This window comes from Falco naumanni, chromosome 6 (assembly GCF_017639655.2).
Source record: "Falco naumanni isolate bFalNau1 chromosome 6, bFalNau1.pat, whole genome shotgun sequence".
NCBI lineage: Eukaryota > Metazoa > Chordata > Aves > Falconiformes > Falconidae > Falco > Falco naumanni.
In genome coordinates this window covers 75,461,225-75,479,804 of record NC_054059.1, presented here as the reverse complement: position 1 = coordinate 75,479,804, position 18,580 = coordinate 75,461,225, and the positions used below count along the sequence as shown (strand labels likewise).

Genomic DNA, 18,580 nt, shown 5'->3' with positions numbered 1-18,580 from the left:
GACTGATCACAGCCATGAACTGCAACGTGGCACCTCTTCAGAATGAGCACACCAGAAGATATCAAAAGTTACCGGTAATTAAAACTATGTTTTTAATTAGAAGATAGCAAAGGCATTGTAAGAATTACATTCTGAAGACAAGCTACATATAAAAAGGTTTGAAAAAGGTATTTCTGCCTGCTTCGTCCTAAAAGGATGGGCAGGCCCTTGCTCCTTTCTCACTCAGCGGCCCTACAATTCCAGCAGCTTTTCTGACGCGTGGGCACTTTCCTCTAGATTTCTTGAAGTAGCTTCCCCCTTTGTCACACCTGAGGCTTGCCTGCTTATAGGAACTGATCATTACTTGTCTCTGCAGTCATCCCAGCTGCTGCTTGTACTTCATCCTATGCCTCATCCTTAATTTTTGAAGCACCCCCCAGCTCTGCATGCTCCCACTCTGCTCCAGTCCTCCTCATGAAGTTAAGCAGGGCAAAGAGGCAGCCATCCTTGCTGCGCTCACAGCAGCCTACACATACAGGGCCCCATATTACTAACCTGGAAAACTAATCCATGCTGTTGCTAGCTCCACCCATTAAAAAAAAAAAAAAAAAAAGAGAGTTACAGTGTATGGATAGGTAAAGTATGAGGAGGAGGATCGTCCAGGAGTATTTATCAATACCTCCCACTTGCCAGCACACAAAAAGCTGAGCTCTGCCATTTCCATAATCGCCTCCTGTTCCAAATCCACCTTTACGAGTGTCGCTTGGTTTTCATATGACCAGACTTTGACTACTAGGAAAGATGGACTGCAAGAGGTAGATTTATAAAGAAAGTGTATGTTCTTACCCCAGCAATAATAGTGACTTCTCTGGGAAGCAGTATTCTGTAAGATCAAAACTTTTAGCTGTCTGCTCCACACCAATAATAGTGTAGCCTTCCGTTTTTTTCTGCTGCAAATAATCAACAAGCTGAGATGGTTTCACCTGTCCATCAAAAGTATAGAGAAATACACAAATATTTAAATATCACCATTCGTAAGCTTCTGAAGTTCCTGTAAAAATCAATTTACTTGGACAGTTTAAGCTAAGTTACTTTTATCCCCAAAGACTCTGTCCATATGTATAGCTTAACATTTTAAAATCTCCAGCGACAGCACAAAAAGCCAAGTAATGCCACAAAAAATGTACTCCACGAACACAATGAACAAAGGCTTTTCTGTGCTTCTGACAGCTACAAGCCTTACAGCTGAATGTAAAAGAATCACTCTTGCATAGGGACAAGGTGCATAGTTGTTATTTAACCTGGAATTTCTTCCCAAAACAGCCACCAGTATTGAAGCTGAGCTGCCTTATGTGCCTGCATTAGAACTTGCGATAGCTTGTGGCGAAGAACCTTAGTTGTCTTTATCCTGCTCTCTAAACTGCTTATTTGTATTAAATGCCAATTTCTTCATGCAACAGCAGGTATATTATCAGTACGCTTCTGTACTAAGGCACGACAACTTGTCCATCAGCACACTGTTTTAGGCAAAACACACTACAGCTATCTTGTTCTAAAGAAGAGTCTCAATAGGCTGAAAATAAACACTGGGGGAAAAAATGAACAGTTTGCACTGAATTTTTCAGATGATTTAAAGCTGATCTTGAAAAACTGATTATTATAAAATATCACAAACATTTTCTACCAAATACTAAATATATAGGTTGAAACTCATTTGTATAAGCTAGATAACAGGTTCTATAAGCTTGCCACAACTTAGCTTCAAGCAAACTCGAAGATTATCCCCAAGAAGTTAACAAAAACAATGGACCAAGTAAGATAAATGAAGCGTTGTTCAATTTTTATAAATAAACATTAAATTCCAATACACCACTAAAAAACAAAGATGTAACAATGACAGCTCACATAATCAGTTTATCAAAGCAATAAGTATTTTTAAAATTCTTCTTTGAGCTTGACTTAAAATTTATACCAAAATAGTCAAGATTAAGTCTCAGAGATAACAGCCAGAGCTTCTATTAAATGAGAAATTCATTTTTGCAAGATACACAAATAAGATTCAACATCTGATGAACTGTACAGTACAGGTTTTAGCTATTAAAATATTTCCATTCACCTCAACAAGGGGGAGCCACTGCTCTGCAGAAACGCTAAGATGCTGAAACTGCTTATCCTGTATATAATGAAGACTGCCAACGACTAGTGCAGATGCACCAAATATTTCACTTGTACGACATAAACCTACAAACAGAATAATTAAAGTGATTTTTCTGTAGAAAATAAATACCAAGCCAGAATATTTTAGCACGTGAAAAAGGACAAAGAATCTGAAAGAGAAATGGTTACTTTAGTCTTCTATTTTAATCAGTTTCAGGTGCTTCTTAGATCTTTCCAAACCACACCTTGTTCCATGCAACTTACCAGAAAAAAAGTCTTGAAACTTAGCAGAAAGATAAAAATTAGAAAAGCACTATGTCTGACAACATGCTTCTGCAATACCAATTACATAAAGTAAATTATGTAAGTGTCCAAGCCTCAGCAGGGATGGATGGACACAAACTTACACACATGCTTAAGCTCAAAATCTAGTACCTGTTAAATGAAAGGCTTGAGAGAATGTCACGTTATGGCATTACAATGCAGGCAGCACCTGCTTGTGGGCTTATTTTTCATTAACAGTCTCGCTGCAGTTATTTAAACTGTCGACAACAGCAAGCACAATGCAAGAAATCATTTGCAGGATTTATTATATCACGGCTTTCACAATATTGTGAAGGAGTACTTAATCAGGAACAGGTGTTTTCCCATCCAACAGTCATGAGAAACTAGCATGTCTATAAGATTTTCTTTAATTATTATAGAAAAACATGAAAAAGCGAATTACTTCCTTCAACTCTATACACATTTAAAAACTTGACTGTAACAAAGAGTATAATAACAGTAAGAAACTGAGCACGATTTATGGTGAAGTTCTATTTAATTAAAGCATGCTACATGTAAGCACTCCCTCCACCCCACCCCTTAAAATGTAACTACAGAAGACCCCTTCCGAAGCAGGTTGTATTTCTCTCAGTTACTAGTTTTTTAAGGACAATGATCTATTTCTCTGGGTAGTACTTAAACAATTCTGTAATTATCAACGTAGATTAAATTTGTTCCTATTATCCACGTGGGCTCTAAGGTCTAAAATAAAAGTCTGAAAATGTGTAATCAAACTTACCTCCTAAATTGGTAGGTTTATCAATAAGCGAAGCTACCACAATCAGTCTGCTGTTTGATTTACCAAGTTTAGCAGCACGATCCTGAAATACCATTTCCAGGTCTAAACTAGGAGTACTGTTTTTCCAGGGTATAATCTTTTTCTGAACATCAGTCCATTCTGTCTGGCTATCTGTTTCAGCTGAATTTGAACCTATAAAAACAAGTAGCAGTCATATAGATATGCAAGCAGTAGTGAAACTGCTGCTTCAGTAAAGAAGACTATCTAAATAGTAATACTGTAGACACCTTTAGTCATCTACTGTCATTTTATGGTATATACTCTGCTCACATAGATACAAGCCTACTTCAGCTGAAACACATCTGTATTTCATCTGATCTGTGTTTATAGCTACTACATACAAATAATTATATTTAATACAGAATTGCTCTATTTTACCCATGTCCTGCTGAGACCAGTCACTTGGTTTCAGATCACGAAGTTCTGTTCGAGAATGATACCACTGAAATGCTACTGGCAAAGGAACATCAGTGAATCTGTCAAATTTAGAGAGTGAGATCCATTCATCTTCAGCAAGTTCTGAGAGGCGGGGAAGAGTGTAAAATATTGTCTGCAATGTAACACAGTGTTATTAGCAGAGCACCACTAAAGCAAGCAAAACAGAATAAATTAATCTCTGGCAATTTTATCACATGTCTTATCTAGCATTCTATGATTATAATACTGATTTTTCTTGGTACTTGATATAACTTACTAATATATATCTCAATATTCATCACTTTACATATGGTGCTATCCCAAACTTGCGCAAATCTAGTCTCTTTCTCTCTCTGATTAGACCTTTCTTAAGGATCTGCATTGATTACTGTTCTGAAATTCTGGAATAACAAAGAATTAATGCTATGCTTTATGCTATTTCTCAGCACAGCAGTCTTATGAAAACATTTTACATGTAACACTAAAGAGTTTTCAGATGCTCTTATAAACTTCTAGTAAAGAATGTGGATTGTTTTAACATCAAAAGGGATAATAGTCAAAAAGCATTAAAATCTAGTGGTAAAACCCAACGCAGCACTACCCACACAGCTAACCACAATTTATCAAGGAGGAATAAACACACCCCAAGGGAAAGGCTGAATAAGATGAAGAGTTTTAAACCCATGCGTTTTGTTTATCCCAGTGCACCCTCAAGATGAAAGTGAAGATGCACTCAGAATATATTTAAATATCTAACTACTATTAGCCTTGTTTTGTTGTATTTTTTCTTGTTCAGGATTTTCACTTACAAATTCTGCTAAGTCGTATCTAGCATATTTAAGTGTTCACAACAGTATTTCACAGAACACCACTTACAACAACAAATCCCTTCTCTGAAAGATGGCACTGTTTGCACAAGGATACATATAACCCTTTTCACATTCGTGTTTATCTTGTATCTTCAGCTTAGTTCCTCTCTCTCTCTTTTTAACTGCACCCTTATTTGCCTACCTTCCCTCAGCTTTATTCAGCTGTCAGCTATTTAAGCTACAGTAAAAAGGATAGCTACGAAAGATGCTCTAGAAGTTATATGCTGGCATCCTGGTCACGTCAAAGAGCTATTTTGTTAAGCAACCTCAAGTTACTTCTAAGAACACATGCCTCAAAAATCCTAACAAACAAGATGTGATTAAGTAGATGCTCTTCAGTTATTAGAAGTACCTTTTCCAGCCACAAATACAAAACCTGATTAACTCTCACACAGATGGGCACATTCATCACACGTACCTCTTCTTAACTGATGGAGGTTTTTAACACAATATTGATTAAGAGAATTAAGCTGAAGTCTTAGTCTAAAATCCATGCCGATTTAGGCGAAGTAATTTTTCAGAGTTTTAAATGAATAATAGTTGATCATTATTCATGCTACATTAGAACATACAAAAAAAGATAAAAATATAGTTGCAAAACTACACATATACAATGATCAGCAACAGTCTCAAGACTTGCCTCTAGACTATAATCCTCCAGTGGATGAAATGTTGCAAAGAAGAAGTGATCTTGGATTCGCTGCCAGTTCCTTCTAGCATTCCTGCAATTGCAGAAAGTAATGCAAGATGCGCAAAAAAGCCAACATACTGGATTTTATTTTAATTGTTGAATAGGAACAAGGCAACCTGACTGTATTTACTATACACTGTACAGGAAAGAAAACACTTTAAGAACCCAATTTTACAAAAAAAGAAACCACCAAAAAAAGAACAAAAGCAAAAAAACCCAGCAAAAAACAACCCCAAGCAAAAAACCCCAATACTATAGCATTTAGGAAATTAAGTTTTATTTATGCTTCAAGAAAGGCCCATAATCTACTGTGAAAAGAAGCAAGTTTGGTAAGAAAAAGTATCACATCTAGGCCTCTGAAGGAAACTGAATATTAGTCTATAGTTAAGTGACAACTTTTAGCTGTCAAAAAAATGAAAGCAGACTCTTCCCTCTGCTGCTTTTTTCTATCCCATGTCTTGACATGCCAACTTGGATGGAACAGTGACATTGATTAGGGAAATGAATACTGATGTTCTCAAAAAAGAAGAAAAGACTGCCAGTTACTCTGAAAACAGTCAGAAATTCTAAATAATTTTAATTAACACCTAAAAATAGGGCTGATACACAGATAGTACAAAATTCAGTAATCTAAAGGTCATTTTAATCATCACCCCAAATTTCTTTTCCCATCCATTTTTGTCCCACAGAAGGTTTTTTTCAAATTTCAAATATTAACACCGAAAACATTTCGGATTTTTATATTTGAGAATTTACTTGTATTAGGAAGTTTGGAATAATATTTTATCGCTTCAAAACCCATCAGGTAAGAACATTAAGCACTCCTGACTGTCTTTTTTTATCCCACCTCTAAATTACAAACACTGTTGAAACACGCCTTGAGTTTTCCCTCTTGTACTTGAAGTGATAAATTCAGTGTAGTATTACAGCCTCATTTTCTTTGATGATAATTAGATTTCAATTTCCAAGTTTTGGTTTCTTTTTAAACCATTAAAAACACACACCCAGCCCCTCCAACTCCCCATAGAAATCACCAAGTGCTGTTTTAGAAAATTAAACTTGCTGCAAATGGCTCAGAAGAATAATGTTACGCTGTAAGTCAGAAGAATTTTACTCACCCTGTGCCATGCATGTTTTCCACTTGTTGAAGGCTAGATTCAATAACTGGTGTCAGAGCATCAAATTCTTCCACATGCAACATTCTGCACATGCCCCAGATTTTTTTAAGGGCAATTAACGCATAAAGTCGAACACTGAAATTATGGTTGAAACACCACTGTAGAACAACTATGAGGGCTTTCTTCAAAGCTGGCTTCTAAAAAACCAAAGATAAAGAAGTTTCTTTCATTTATGTTAAGTCTTAATGTACCACTCAGAAGTAGAGAAGTAAGAGTTGGCCAAGAAACCGGCTTCCTCAAATAACAGCCTTTCACAAAGTCCAAAGCTTTAACAGTACATAAATGTGCCAACACAGGCTTCAGAGAACGGTCATGATTTCCTTCCCTCCCTCCCGCTAGGGCACAGACTTACAGTCCCACTTGTGTTTTGAAAATGTATCAATTTACTTTAAAAAAAAAAATTATTCTGCATACACAGAAACCTCTATTTACTCCTGATTTTCTAGCACTTAGAAAGCTGATCTTGCAAATGTATGCAAACACCAAAAAAATAACAGAAATGCCTGGATTGCTGCAGATGTTAAGTAGTTGATCTAATGTAACAACTATTTCTTATTTTAAACTTCAATAAAAAAATTGAAAATTCGAAATAAAGACTTCTAAATGTAGTATCAACTAGCTACTGCCAAAGAACTCCACATTGGTTCAGGTGTTGTTCCTCTAATAGAAAGGTCACCTCCTTCTGAGGTTATCTCTGGCCAATTTCATGCAGATTAAACAGCAGCAGCAAGAAAAACAAACCCACATGCATCCACACGTTCAGTTACAACTGGAGTGGCTACTCTAGTAAAACTCACAGCAAATCAGACCCTATGTATCCAGAACACCTGCCATTTAACTGATTTTCATAAGCCAAATACACTGAAGAGGTGACAGGAAGAGTTAGTACTTTCCATATCAAAGGACACCTTACAATAGGAAGTAGGTATTAAAAAGGTTCTGAAAACAGACCACAAAAACTGTTTTTATTTTGTAATTCCATATACAGTACAACTGAATAAATGAACACTTTTAGTCAAACTTACTTTCTCTGAGGTATTTTGAAGAACAATGTCAAAGTGGGATAACACTGATAAAAATGTGCAGACACTTGTTTTAAGCTTTTCTTCATCCTAAAGCAAAAGAACAAGAAATATGCATATATAAAAGGTTTTCATACCCTAGAAGTTTTTACAGCATGTTCTGCACATGCGCAATATCAATGTTGTTTAAAAAAACTATGCGTTTCCACAGCAAAACTGTCAAAAATGCAAAGTTCATACTGTTAAGATTTCACTTTTTCTAACACATTAATTGCTTTTTACTAGCACATCTGTAAGAATGAAGTATACAGCAGTGTAAATGAGCTAAAATTCAACTCAAATTCACTGTATTTCCCCCTACCCTTGAAAAACCCTAACCAAATAAAAAGCTTGGGGATTGTTTTCAGTGTTCATGCTTTTCCATGGCATCACACAGACAGGTATTGAACACAGAATGAATAGCCTAGCATCAACCTCCCCCACACTCTATACTGAAAAAATGCATTTCCAACTTCTGTTCACCACTTCTGTTTACAGATATGGTTCCTATTCACCCATTTTGCCACAGCACTGCACTGGGTGCTCAACTTCAGCTTATTTTTCAATATGATCCTGAAAATCCTTTTCAGAGTTACCGTTTTCCAGGATAGCCTCTGAAAATACAATCTGTATTCCTTTTTCATAAACTGACATGTTTTCTGTTCGCTCTGTTTGTTTAAATGGGCCCCCTGTGATTCGGTACATTTGTTATGAGCATGAGATCACTTTGACCCAAAAGATTACCATCCACTAAGATGATAGCAGTTCCAGCTGCCTGAGCTCTTAGAAGGAACTCAGAAACAGGAAAAGGTTACACACCCCTTACAGCACTTTTCATCAGCTCAAATAGGCATGACAAGGCATCTTTATACACTTAAAAACCCAAAAAGCATAAACTCTAAACTGCAAGTAAAATTTTTGCCCTGTGCAGAAAAGAACACCCCACAAAAAATCCTGAAACAAGAACAAACAAAAGCCCCCAAAACCACAGCACGCATTGCTAGTAAGCAAAATAGTCTCACAGCCATATTAAAAAACTGCCTGGTTTTGGGCAAAAACCCCATATATATACAGTTTTCCCATTTTCTGAAATTTAATTTTAATTCTTATCCTACCGTTTGGCTTTTAAAAAACCTACAGTAGCAACTAGGCTATTTAATGAAAAAGAAGATACCTACATTTAATTATTACAAGTGGTGACCTTCAGCAGAGGCACCACTGCAAACTGCAAGTAATGTCTTCCTATACAATGGAGGAGATGCAAGCACATACATTTTCTACTCAGCCCACATATACGATGCTACAAATTCAAGGACATTAAAATACAAGACTATTGCTATTTCTATAGGCCAACTCTTACAGGTAATTACTTAGAGAAGAATCCAAGACATAAAAGTGAAATGCCAGTAAGTCAGTTCTCCTCAGTCAACCCTTTCATGACTTTTGGGTACCATAATTCCAAAACTCCAGTTTTGGAACCGCATTACAGAACCCCACTGCGAGAGAAGTCCATATTATAAGCTGCAAACTGAGTATGTGTTATGCAAGTCATGTTCCCACTGACAACACAAGATGTAGAAAATAAAAGCTGGGTGGGGAAACCACAAGTGACTGTGCAGTATCTTCACAAACTCAGACTCTAGGGCATCCACGTGCTCCTGATGGGTCTTATCCTGGCAACTGCCAAGGAGTACGCTGACTCACTATGGCAGCTCTACTCTGTCCAGAGTGGTACATTATAAAAGGAAATCTCTCCAGTGAAAGTATTTGCTTGTCTTCAGCTACTTCTATATCACAAATTTCTAAATGTCTCAGGCTATAGTTCAGACTGACTACCAAGTTAATTTGATCTGCTCAACAACCCACTGCTTCTAAAGAAAAACTGGAATACACAGAAAATAAGGTATGTGAAGACAAACTGTACCCTTTTTGTTCAAATTATTCTTCAAGTGAATGCCAAATTTCTTACTTACATAGCAAAAGCAATCCCAGAATTTGTTAAGGAATTGGGGGTATTTATGTAGACTCAAGATAACAATCCATTCTATGAAGTATTTCACAGATGCCTGATTATTACCAAATCCAGCCTGAAACACTTTGTCAAGGGCTCCACACAAAAAATTCTGAGAAAACAAAATCAGATAATCATTTAATGCATATGTTAGTAATTTCCATGAAGAAAAAAATGCTAAATAAAATTCTCAGCTTTATCGTAATATTAAGATAGTTTTAATACTCTAATGAGAGCATCGTAGAACCATCTAACTTCTTTATTACACTTCTTCAACATTTTATTATGAAGGGGCATTAAATGAAACTACAATTTCTCAATTTCCTGAGTGTTCATAAAGCAGACACATTTTTACTAAATGAAAAGTTTTAAATCAGATTGTCAGTACAGAGTTTTAGCTAGCTTTAACAGGAACAATCTAGTCTCCTACAACTCACAAATTCAAGACCCAGTTTTCAGTGACCTCTAGAAATGGGTCATAAATCCATGATTTCAGACGGAGAGAATGAAACCACACAAAAATTTTACAGCAGCCACAGAGATTACATGCTTTTATACCCTGCTGTAATTTAACGTATGCAGTTTGCATGACATCAAATTATTCTTGAAAGTAGGTATTTACTTAAAAATTCATAGTGAAGAGTAATACCTGGTCAAGCTTTGGAAGAAGAACTAAGAGTGTCTGCCATACCCGGTTTTTAATTCTATGTTGTAAAGAGTTTGCATAATAGCGTGTTCTAGATCTGGATACCAGTTCATCCTAAAAGCAAATGGAAAAGTTTATTATTTATTCTTCCTTTAAAACTGAATACATGGAAATACACTTTGAGAAGGCAGCGTCTAGTGCACAGCTAGTATCAGCCTTAAATGTATTTAGAATTAAATTTTGAAGCTGGTCCATGAGAAATTTGGGAAGTTGAAAAAAAAACTACAGTTCCAGTTAGTATTTTTACCAAAATGTTAGCTATTAAAGACTTTTTAAATAGCACAAAGTTGAAGAATTTACAGCACCTACTGTATATGAATAATTAAAATAAGACTACATAAAATGGAGGATGAAGACTCTAGCTCTTACATGACAGCTTAAGATGTTAATAAATGACAACATTGCTACTTCAGTGTCTACATTTACAAGATGGGTTTAGTCATGCTATCAATTAGATGAGCTTGTAACTACAGCTCTAGTTTTGAGACAGAAATCTACATTCTGCCATAAGATGTTTTATGTGAATGAAAATAAGATGAGATAAATGGAGCTTTAGAAAGATTTGAAATTCATGTTCTGCACAGCTTCTTTCCCTACGTACTCTTTTGGCCTTCAAAATATATGGCACCCAAAACTATTTCCTTAACTTCTATAAAGACAATAATTTGGTAACCCAAGTCCTATATTAGTATTGAAATGCATATATGCTTTATTTTCTTATGTTTAAACTTCATACGTAAGCAAGTAAGGAAATCACTTTTCAAGCTTACTTTTCCCTACTCGATCAGTCTTACACAAATACTATCCATTCTCCTCCAGTATTTAATTGACAGGAATGAAGGACCACCCATTTCTTGTTCTTATAGTACCAGAATGCGTGGGTGATTTGCTAATTTATCATTGACTTTACTGCCAATGCATAAGCAGCCAGGATACAAAGGAAATCAGACTCCAACCTTCTCCACTACTTCTTTTTATAATGGTCTTCTAAAGAGACAACAGCGCTCAGTTCAAAAGATAGTCTGCAATTGTTAAGAGTGAAATGCAGTGCTTCAAAATACAGCCTAAAGGAAGATTCTTAATGGAACAATTTGGATAACGATTGGTGAAGTCAGAAAATCCACTGAGAAGGGAGAAATAGGCCCAAAAGACAATTTTCACTATTTTGGTTTGGCTGAATTAACTTCCGCCTCATAACAAAAAAAAAAAAAAAAGTGCTATTACTGGGCAAATCTAGACAGGCTACACAAACAGCTGTAAATACATCCTGTCAACTGTAAATACTTTGCATTTTTTAATTGTACTAATGTGACATTTATATACCAAGAGAAATTAAGCTTACCTTATCAAGTAGTTTGATGAAAATGTCTTCCATAAACACCTTATGCAAGGTATTTGATCCATCCAACAAGCACAGAAATTTAATAGCACAAACCCGAACGTAGTGATCATCTCTATTTGTACTGTAAAATATCAAATAAAGTAAACTCTACTTGTTCAGGGAAAGATAATTCCTAAATTACAAAAAAGCACCATTCTTGAACATACAGCCATCAAGATAATCTGTAGTAAGAAAAAATGCAAATACCCAGAACCAGAATTTTAGGCTGTTCATCATTGTTGATGAAGAAAACCAGTGAGTTCCAGACAACCTGCCCCTGCTTCTATACACAGGTCTTCAATAGAATCTTAGTGTTTAAAATAATTTTCAACAGAAACAGCTATATCATAAGAAGTATTTGAAGTTTTGTGCCTGTAAACTGTAATGTTAAACAACTAATTTATGTTTACAGTTTTGGTCAAATATTCTAGTCCAAAACAACACTTGATTCCTATTAGTTACTTGGGGACATCTGGAAAAATTAATGCCAATAGTAGAGTTAACAAGAGTAGATAATGACAGGTAACAAAGCATCACACAGCTGCAGACTGTCACAACCAGACATTTGAAAACCAAAAAGCTTTTGAGAGAAAATACAGGAATAGTGAAGTCTGGCAGTAGATTTTTTTAAAAGCTCAGGTTTTATCAACTACTAACACTCCTCAAGACACTATGTTAGAACTGTTTCTCTGAACTTCTTCCACTGAGTAAAGGTGGAAGTGAAACTACAAAAAAAATAGCAATTAATCCAATGTCCCTGTTTCAAAAACTAGAGGCAGAGCCTCTTGCCAGTATGTAACCTAAAAGGCCTACAACCAATGTTAAGCCAAGCTCCCAATCTGGCTGCATTACAGCCCGAGTTTCTTAACTTTTTTGCCTACAGTAAGGTACATATCAGCTCTGCAACCTAAGAAGTATTATGAGGTGAAACAATGAGGAAGTAGTTATTTCAGTCCCATTCAGGTTAACAAGTAGGATATATTTTCTTGAAAATACTTAGCAGTTTTCTACATTTCGTATTTGAATTACAAATATGATGTGATGTATACTCCTTTTAACCATATATTTTAAAAGGTTATTAATATACTCCTTATGGGTCCCTTTCAACTCAAGATATTTTATGATAAGAAGCTGACTTCAAACCCAGCATCTTTCCTATTGTAGCATCAATCATAACTACAGTGAAGACAATTCACACTGAATATTTTAAGATGGAGCCTCAAAATTATTACCTTTCAGTAACAACATTTGCTGCACATTTTTCTCCAAGATTTTCTACGAAGGCATGCACATCCTGAATAAGTCTTCGCAGATAAAAGAACGCAAAGTAACAAAATTAGCAGAATAGCATACAAAAACTTTCAACAGTTATCTCAAAGTTTAAAAGAAAACAAAGCACACAAAATTGTAACAAATACAATCACAAAGGTATTTTTTTTTAGTACCTCTGATCTCTCCTAAATACAGTTCCAAAGACACAGGCCTCAGTGATAAGTTCACAATAACTTCCAGCATTTAAGAAAGCATTTGTCAAGGCACTTCTCTCATCAACAGTGGGAAAAATCCAAGATCGACAACAGTGGCTAAGGACCACACTGAAGACTCCAGTCTTTGTAGCAGACATATCTATGAGCTTAAAAATTATCTGAAAAGAAGAAGAAATAAAAGATTCAAAATCTAGTTTTCAGAAGTGCTAGAATTATTGGAATATTATTGCAGTGATATCTATTTTAACAGATCTGATGATCTTCTGCATCCTAACTCTCCTCAGTTTAACGCTGTCTTCAATCTACTTACAATTCCCTGATTTAAGGGCAAGTGAGTGGGCAACAATTGGCCCGGTACATGCTTATGTTAACAACAGACACAACAGATCTTTGCTTAAACAGATGTAACACCAGATGCTTTACACAGAATCTCCTGGTAACTTGAACAAATGCACCTGGGCTTACTTCACAAGTACAAACCTGGTGTTTTTAATTAATCCTTACCAATTTAGAAAAAAAAATTACAGAAAATTTCTTCCATAGGTAGCCATATCACTAATTCTCTAATGAGGACTACATTCATACTGAAGTTAAAAGTTCATAGTTAAGTTTGGTGGAAAAGTGGAAAAATGTCTTTCTACCATTTACTTTTTGTTTTTGAGGATGGCATATTTAAGATATATGGAACCGCTATCTAGAATTCCCCCAAGGAGGGGAAAAAGAAAACGAGAAAAGCAGCCCCAGAATTTTCTGTTCCTACTCCTTTCGTTAAGCTAAGTGCAAGGGTAAACTTCAGTTTAAAAGTATTTTTTTTCTAAGAAATTGCAAGCATTTTGGAGAGGACAGGGAGATTCAGAATGAATAGGTGGGGGAGTTATAAAGACCTTTTTAGACATCATCAGTTAGAGCTGTCCATGAGAATGGTATTCCAGATGGTGTGACAGCTCTTACAAGACAAAGCTTACTCTCTTCCTCGCTCCAAAATGATACTTTTGATAACATGACAGTTCTTTGACAGTAACTCCATTTTTATAGAGAACATTGTTCTGAATTGCTAGGATTAAAGCACCAAGAAGCCCATGAAAAGCTTAAATTTAATACTGGAACGCACTCTGAAGAAACACTTTCTGGGGAAAAAAAACCCACACCCTAGAAACATTTGGTCTTTTTACAAAGAATTTAAACTTTTCTTTTAGTGCAGAGACAGGCATTGTAACTCCCCTAATAATTCCGAAATTGAACTATTGTGTTTCACCTCTAGGGAAGCTGCATGACATTTACTACGCTTTTCTCAATTCTGGAATGTTTCTCAATTGTCTCATTAACATATTAAAAGTCCAGCACACACAAAAGAAATTTAAGAAATGTAAGATCTAGCACAACTAGCATCTGAATAATCACAAAGGAAAAGTGCAGCAGAAGAAATGAAGCTTAAGAACATAGTGGTCTGGGCACCTCTGCAGAAACCCTTCCAGATTTTACCCTTTTTTGGCTCAAAAATGCTCCTTTGTTCCATCATTTCTAACTATTATTAAAAAGACAGAGTGCACTAAGGTAGACGAAATTAAAATTACGCTTCTGTGACAAATCAGGCAGTTTGAATTTTCCCTTCTCTTTAGCTAAACCTATATAGCCATTGCACAAGAGCAACAGAGACTGCTGAGGGCTGGGATAAGAACATACCTAAGTAGACACTTGCTTGGGAACTTCATCTTCATTTTCTTATGAAGGGGCAGAAGGTGGCTCAACCAGATGCCCCTGTGTTTATAGGAGACCTTAGCTCCTTGATGCCTGCTGTCATGGTATGTCCCACTGCAGACAATGGGATAGCTGTCACACAGACTCCAGACTCTCAACATCAGCAAAATACACCTTACATAATGCTTGAAATACTAAGACTGAAGGTAAGACAGTAATTCTGAAGTACTTAAAATTTAAGATCAAAGAAAAATAAAAAACTAACTACAGCTTATCAGTTACTACAACACTGAGCGTACAATTATCCATTACAGATCTACATTAAAAGAAAAAGCTAACCGATGCCTGGAACTGAAGGGAGACTTTACCATCTTCGCATACGTATCTTATTTTGGCTTGGGTCCAAACAAAGACTGAAATGTTATCTACTGTTTAAAATAGATTACAGTAACATTCATCTGAAGCAAGTTTTCAAAAAGAACAAAGAGAAAATAAATGGGACTATATTTTAAGATTCTTAAGGCTGGAAATATCACAGCAATTTTAAATAGCTAAGAAGTTATCTGTTTTTCTCTGTTTTATTCAAAATAATCTTGAAGTGCCTGGGCTGAAAATAAAGCTGAGACATTTCCTATTATTTACCATTAAGAGTGTGATGACACCAGAACGGAGCTACTTACGATGACTTCAAAGCAAAACTGCAACCCCTCCTAGCAGGATTTTTGTGCCAAGCACAAAGCAGCATGTAACACAGTAAGTCTAAGCATACATATATACTGGCAACTAATATGTAATGTATTACTGCTCTGGTAAAAGTCTTACAGTCATTCGGGACTGTTGTGCACAAATATTTAATTGATGCTCGGAGGGAAAAAAAAAAAACCCACCAAAAAACCCAAGAAAGCTTATTTAGAAAAGAAATAGTAAACAACTTCCCAGTGTGTAAAGCTATGATGAACCAACATCCTAGTTTTGTGACTTAGTTTCACTTAGGCATCATTTCAGTGACTCAAAATGAAAAAAGAATACCGTGACATATGCAAGAACTCTGGAGTACAGAAAACTGCATGCATCTTGGGGGAAAAAAACAAAAAGAAAAAAAAGTAAAAAAAAAATTTTCCTCTTCCTAACTGTGGAGGCAGCTCTACCGTGCAGTATTAAATTGAACTCTAAGGTGACTATGATTTTTATGTTTTCTACACACAAGACCCTCAGAGGAAAAAAGCGCCTTTAAAGCAGCAGTTAAAGTTGGCTTAATCAACAGCACCTACGGAAGCTGTGAACAGTTCTAACTTCTCATTTAAGAAAGTATTTTCACAGAGACTAAACTATGAGAAAAAGGCGTAATTCTTCCAGAATATTAATAGTTTGTGACAGTTCAGGTGGCAAATCCTTAACAAAATATTCAAGACAAAGCGCATAATGTAAAAATAGAAGACTGAAAAAATCTGTTTTACTTAATGCAAAAGATATTGAACAGTCTAAAAACTGAAGAAATTTTACTTATTTTCTGTGTTACAAGAACAAACAATGTATTTGTTTATCCTCAATCTAATTCTCAGATCTTTTGTCTTAACACTCTCAAACTAGTACCTTTTTGGAAATGAAAAATTCACAATAGCTGAAGAGAAAATAAGCAGCAAAATGCATTATTAGATTTGGATAAAATTTATGTTCCCTTCCTCTTAAAACTGACCTCTTTTATTTTGGCATATGCTTGACCCTTTGCACTTGCAGCAGCAGCGAGAATCTCAGTATCAAAGATTAACTGAACAAAAGCTTTTAGATTGGACCAAAATATTAGCTGTGTGTTGCTCGAAGAGGATATAATTTTCCAAGCCAAATCAAATGCTTCTATGCAAAGAGATTCCGATGAATCCAGATGCTGAAAATAAAAAGAATAAAGTGTTAAATTTGACAAAAAGCACTCCCAAAACTTAATATTGTGCAGTTGTTTTTATCTTTTACCTTGGGAACAAGGACTTTCATGCAGTCAAACACCGGTAAAATTTGGTCCGAAGGAAGAATAGTTAGCGCTTCTAATGCCAGCTGTAGAATTTTTCTTGACCTTTCAACTGTATATAATGACATTTCTGAAGGTTCTTCACACTCCTGAGCCAGTCTTGGATATGAATTTAAAATAAAACGAAGGCAAACCCACTGGTCATGAATATAGCGTGCAACAATTTTCCCCCATCCTTGAGATGTTTCTTCACATAAGCTGTAAGAATAATATTATTCTTAAATATATATTTCATTAATTTTTCCTGAAAATTCCTACTCCACCAGGAAGTTTAACCGTACAAACTCACCATACTTCTTCAAGACACTAAAAATTACATAAGTTCAAGGGAGACTGGACAACTTAATGGAAGAGAAATCTACAAATAATTTTTTTTTAAACACAGAAAAATCTGTTCTGGGCTTAGGCAGTCATTAGTCAAGCATCTGGGAGAGTATTCAGTCGAAACATCACTATAAGCTGGTCATCTTTTTTTGTTACCCAAGTATTCGGGTTTTAGCCCTCAGGCTGGCTCTGGGCTTCCCTTCCCCAACAGTAAGTAACTTCCATTTACACTCACTTGCATACATGCTATGGCTCTGTGCAGTGCATATATTGAAGCTGGTATAAGAATATGCAATGTTCAAAGCTAGCTCTGGCTTCATAGCACCAGAGGACTGAGAAAAAGAACCTTTAGCCTGATCAGTTATAGCTGCTTTAATGTTCTAAAACCTGAATGTTAAGACAAAAGAAAAACTGAATGAATAGTTTGTGTTCAGAATTCCTCATTTTTATCGTGGCAAAAAGTTATCAAAGAAAAGAACAGGAGAAGCCAGCATTCTTAATCACTGCTCATCACTGCTCAATGCTAATTAAATTTATTCTGGAGAATTACTGAAGCTATAGCACAGACGTACCTACTTTTTTCTTCAAAGTAAGATGGCTTCTTTAATACTTCATTGAGTTGAGAAAAGGAAATAAATCTCTTCAGAGCATCCACAGAAGGCAGAGATTCAAGGTGTGCCTCAGGCTTCTGATCCATTATCTCACAAACTGCTGCAAGTGAGGCCATGCTAGCTGCTTTTTTAATTTGTTCTTTAAGTTTCGGTTCCTATATAAAACCAAATTACACATGAACAACACATGCACCTAATTCTTCTAATATGATACAAATGACCTGTTGATACAATTGATAATCCTCCTATTTGTATCATCTCAGACATCACAACGTAGCAACTCTGCATCCTTCTACCTCCTTATTTTCTTACCCGATGCATAATACAGCTTTGCTTGGTTGAGTCAGCGCAATCAATCACAAACTGCAAGAATTGAAAGAAGTATAAATCTTGGAAATTACAGTCACTTAGTCATCAAGTGCAGGCACCTAGCTTGACTATGATGGAACACTTCTATCTTGTTCATATATATATATTGCTGGATAGCAATTAGAAAAAAGATGCGGGTCCATGTAGTCAGAAACCCAATGCAACAAGAGAGCTGAAATCTGGAATACCACAAGCTAACTGCTCCAAGAGGCTAAAAGGTCACAAAACCTACTATGATTATTTTGTGTGATAAATGCATATATCCACGGAGGCATGAAATAAAAAGTCTCAATAAAAAAAGTCAATAAGCATATAGCTCCCTAACAGTGTTAAAAACTTAATGTTATTTAAATATCTTCAAGTGACCTTCAGCTGTTTAGAGCACAGAAAAGATTTTCTCATTTGTAATTACTCAGCATTTTTTTTTTTCTTCTTAAACTGAAGACATACTATACGTGCAACTAAAGAATTCATCATAATATAATTCCACTGAAT

At 35.7% G+C, this 18,580-nt stretch overlaps 1 protein-coding gene across 1 annotated transcript in view; it reads right to left on the bottom strand.

Moving 5' to 3' along the window:
* Window positions 1–18,580, bottom strand: part of TARBP1 (TAR (HIV-1) RNA binding protein 1) — a 40,854-nt gene that overhangs the window by 900 nt on the left and 21,374 nt on the right. The window contains exons 16-30 of the mRNA XM_040599370.1: window positions 17,678–17,871; window positions 16,727–16,979; window positions 16,455–16,643; window positions 13,019–13,218; window positions 12,806–12,877; window positions 11,535–11,655; window positions 10,136–10,246; window positions 9,449–9,598; window positions 7,440–7,526; window positions 6,355–6,551; window positions 5,186–5,267; window positions 3,638–3,809; window positions 3,200–3,391; window positions 2,096–2,220; window positions 826–962 (exon numbers count right to left, since the gene is read on the bottom strand). Coding sequence (XP_040455304.1) covers window positions 826–962; window positions 2,096–2,220; window positions 3,200–3,391; window positions 3,638–3,809; window positions 5,186–5,267; window positions 6,355–6,551; window positions 7,440–7,526; window positions 9,449–9,598; window positions 10,136–10,246; window positions 11,535–11,655; window positions 12,806–12,877; window positions 13,019–13,218; window positions 16,455–16,643; window positions 16,727–16,979; window positions 17,678–17,871 — 2,282 coding nt within the window. The remainder of the gene's footprint in view (window positions 1–825; window positions 963–2,095; window positions 2,221–3,199; window positions 3,392–3,637; window positions 3,810–5,185; window positions 5,268–6,354; window positions 6,552–7,439; window positions 7,527–9,448; window positions 9,599–10,135; window positions 10,247–11,534; window positions 11,656–12,805; window positions 12,878–13,018; window positions 13,219–16,454; window positions 16,644–16,726; window positions 16,980–17,677; window positions 17,872–18,580) is intronic.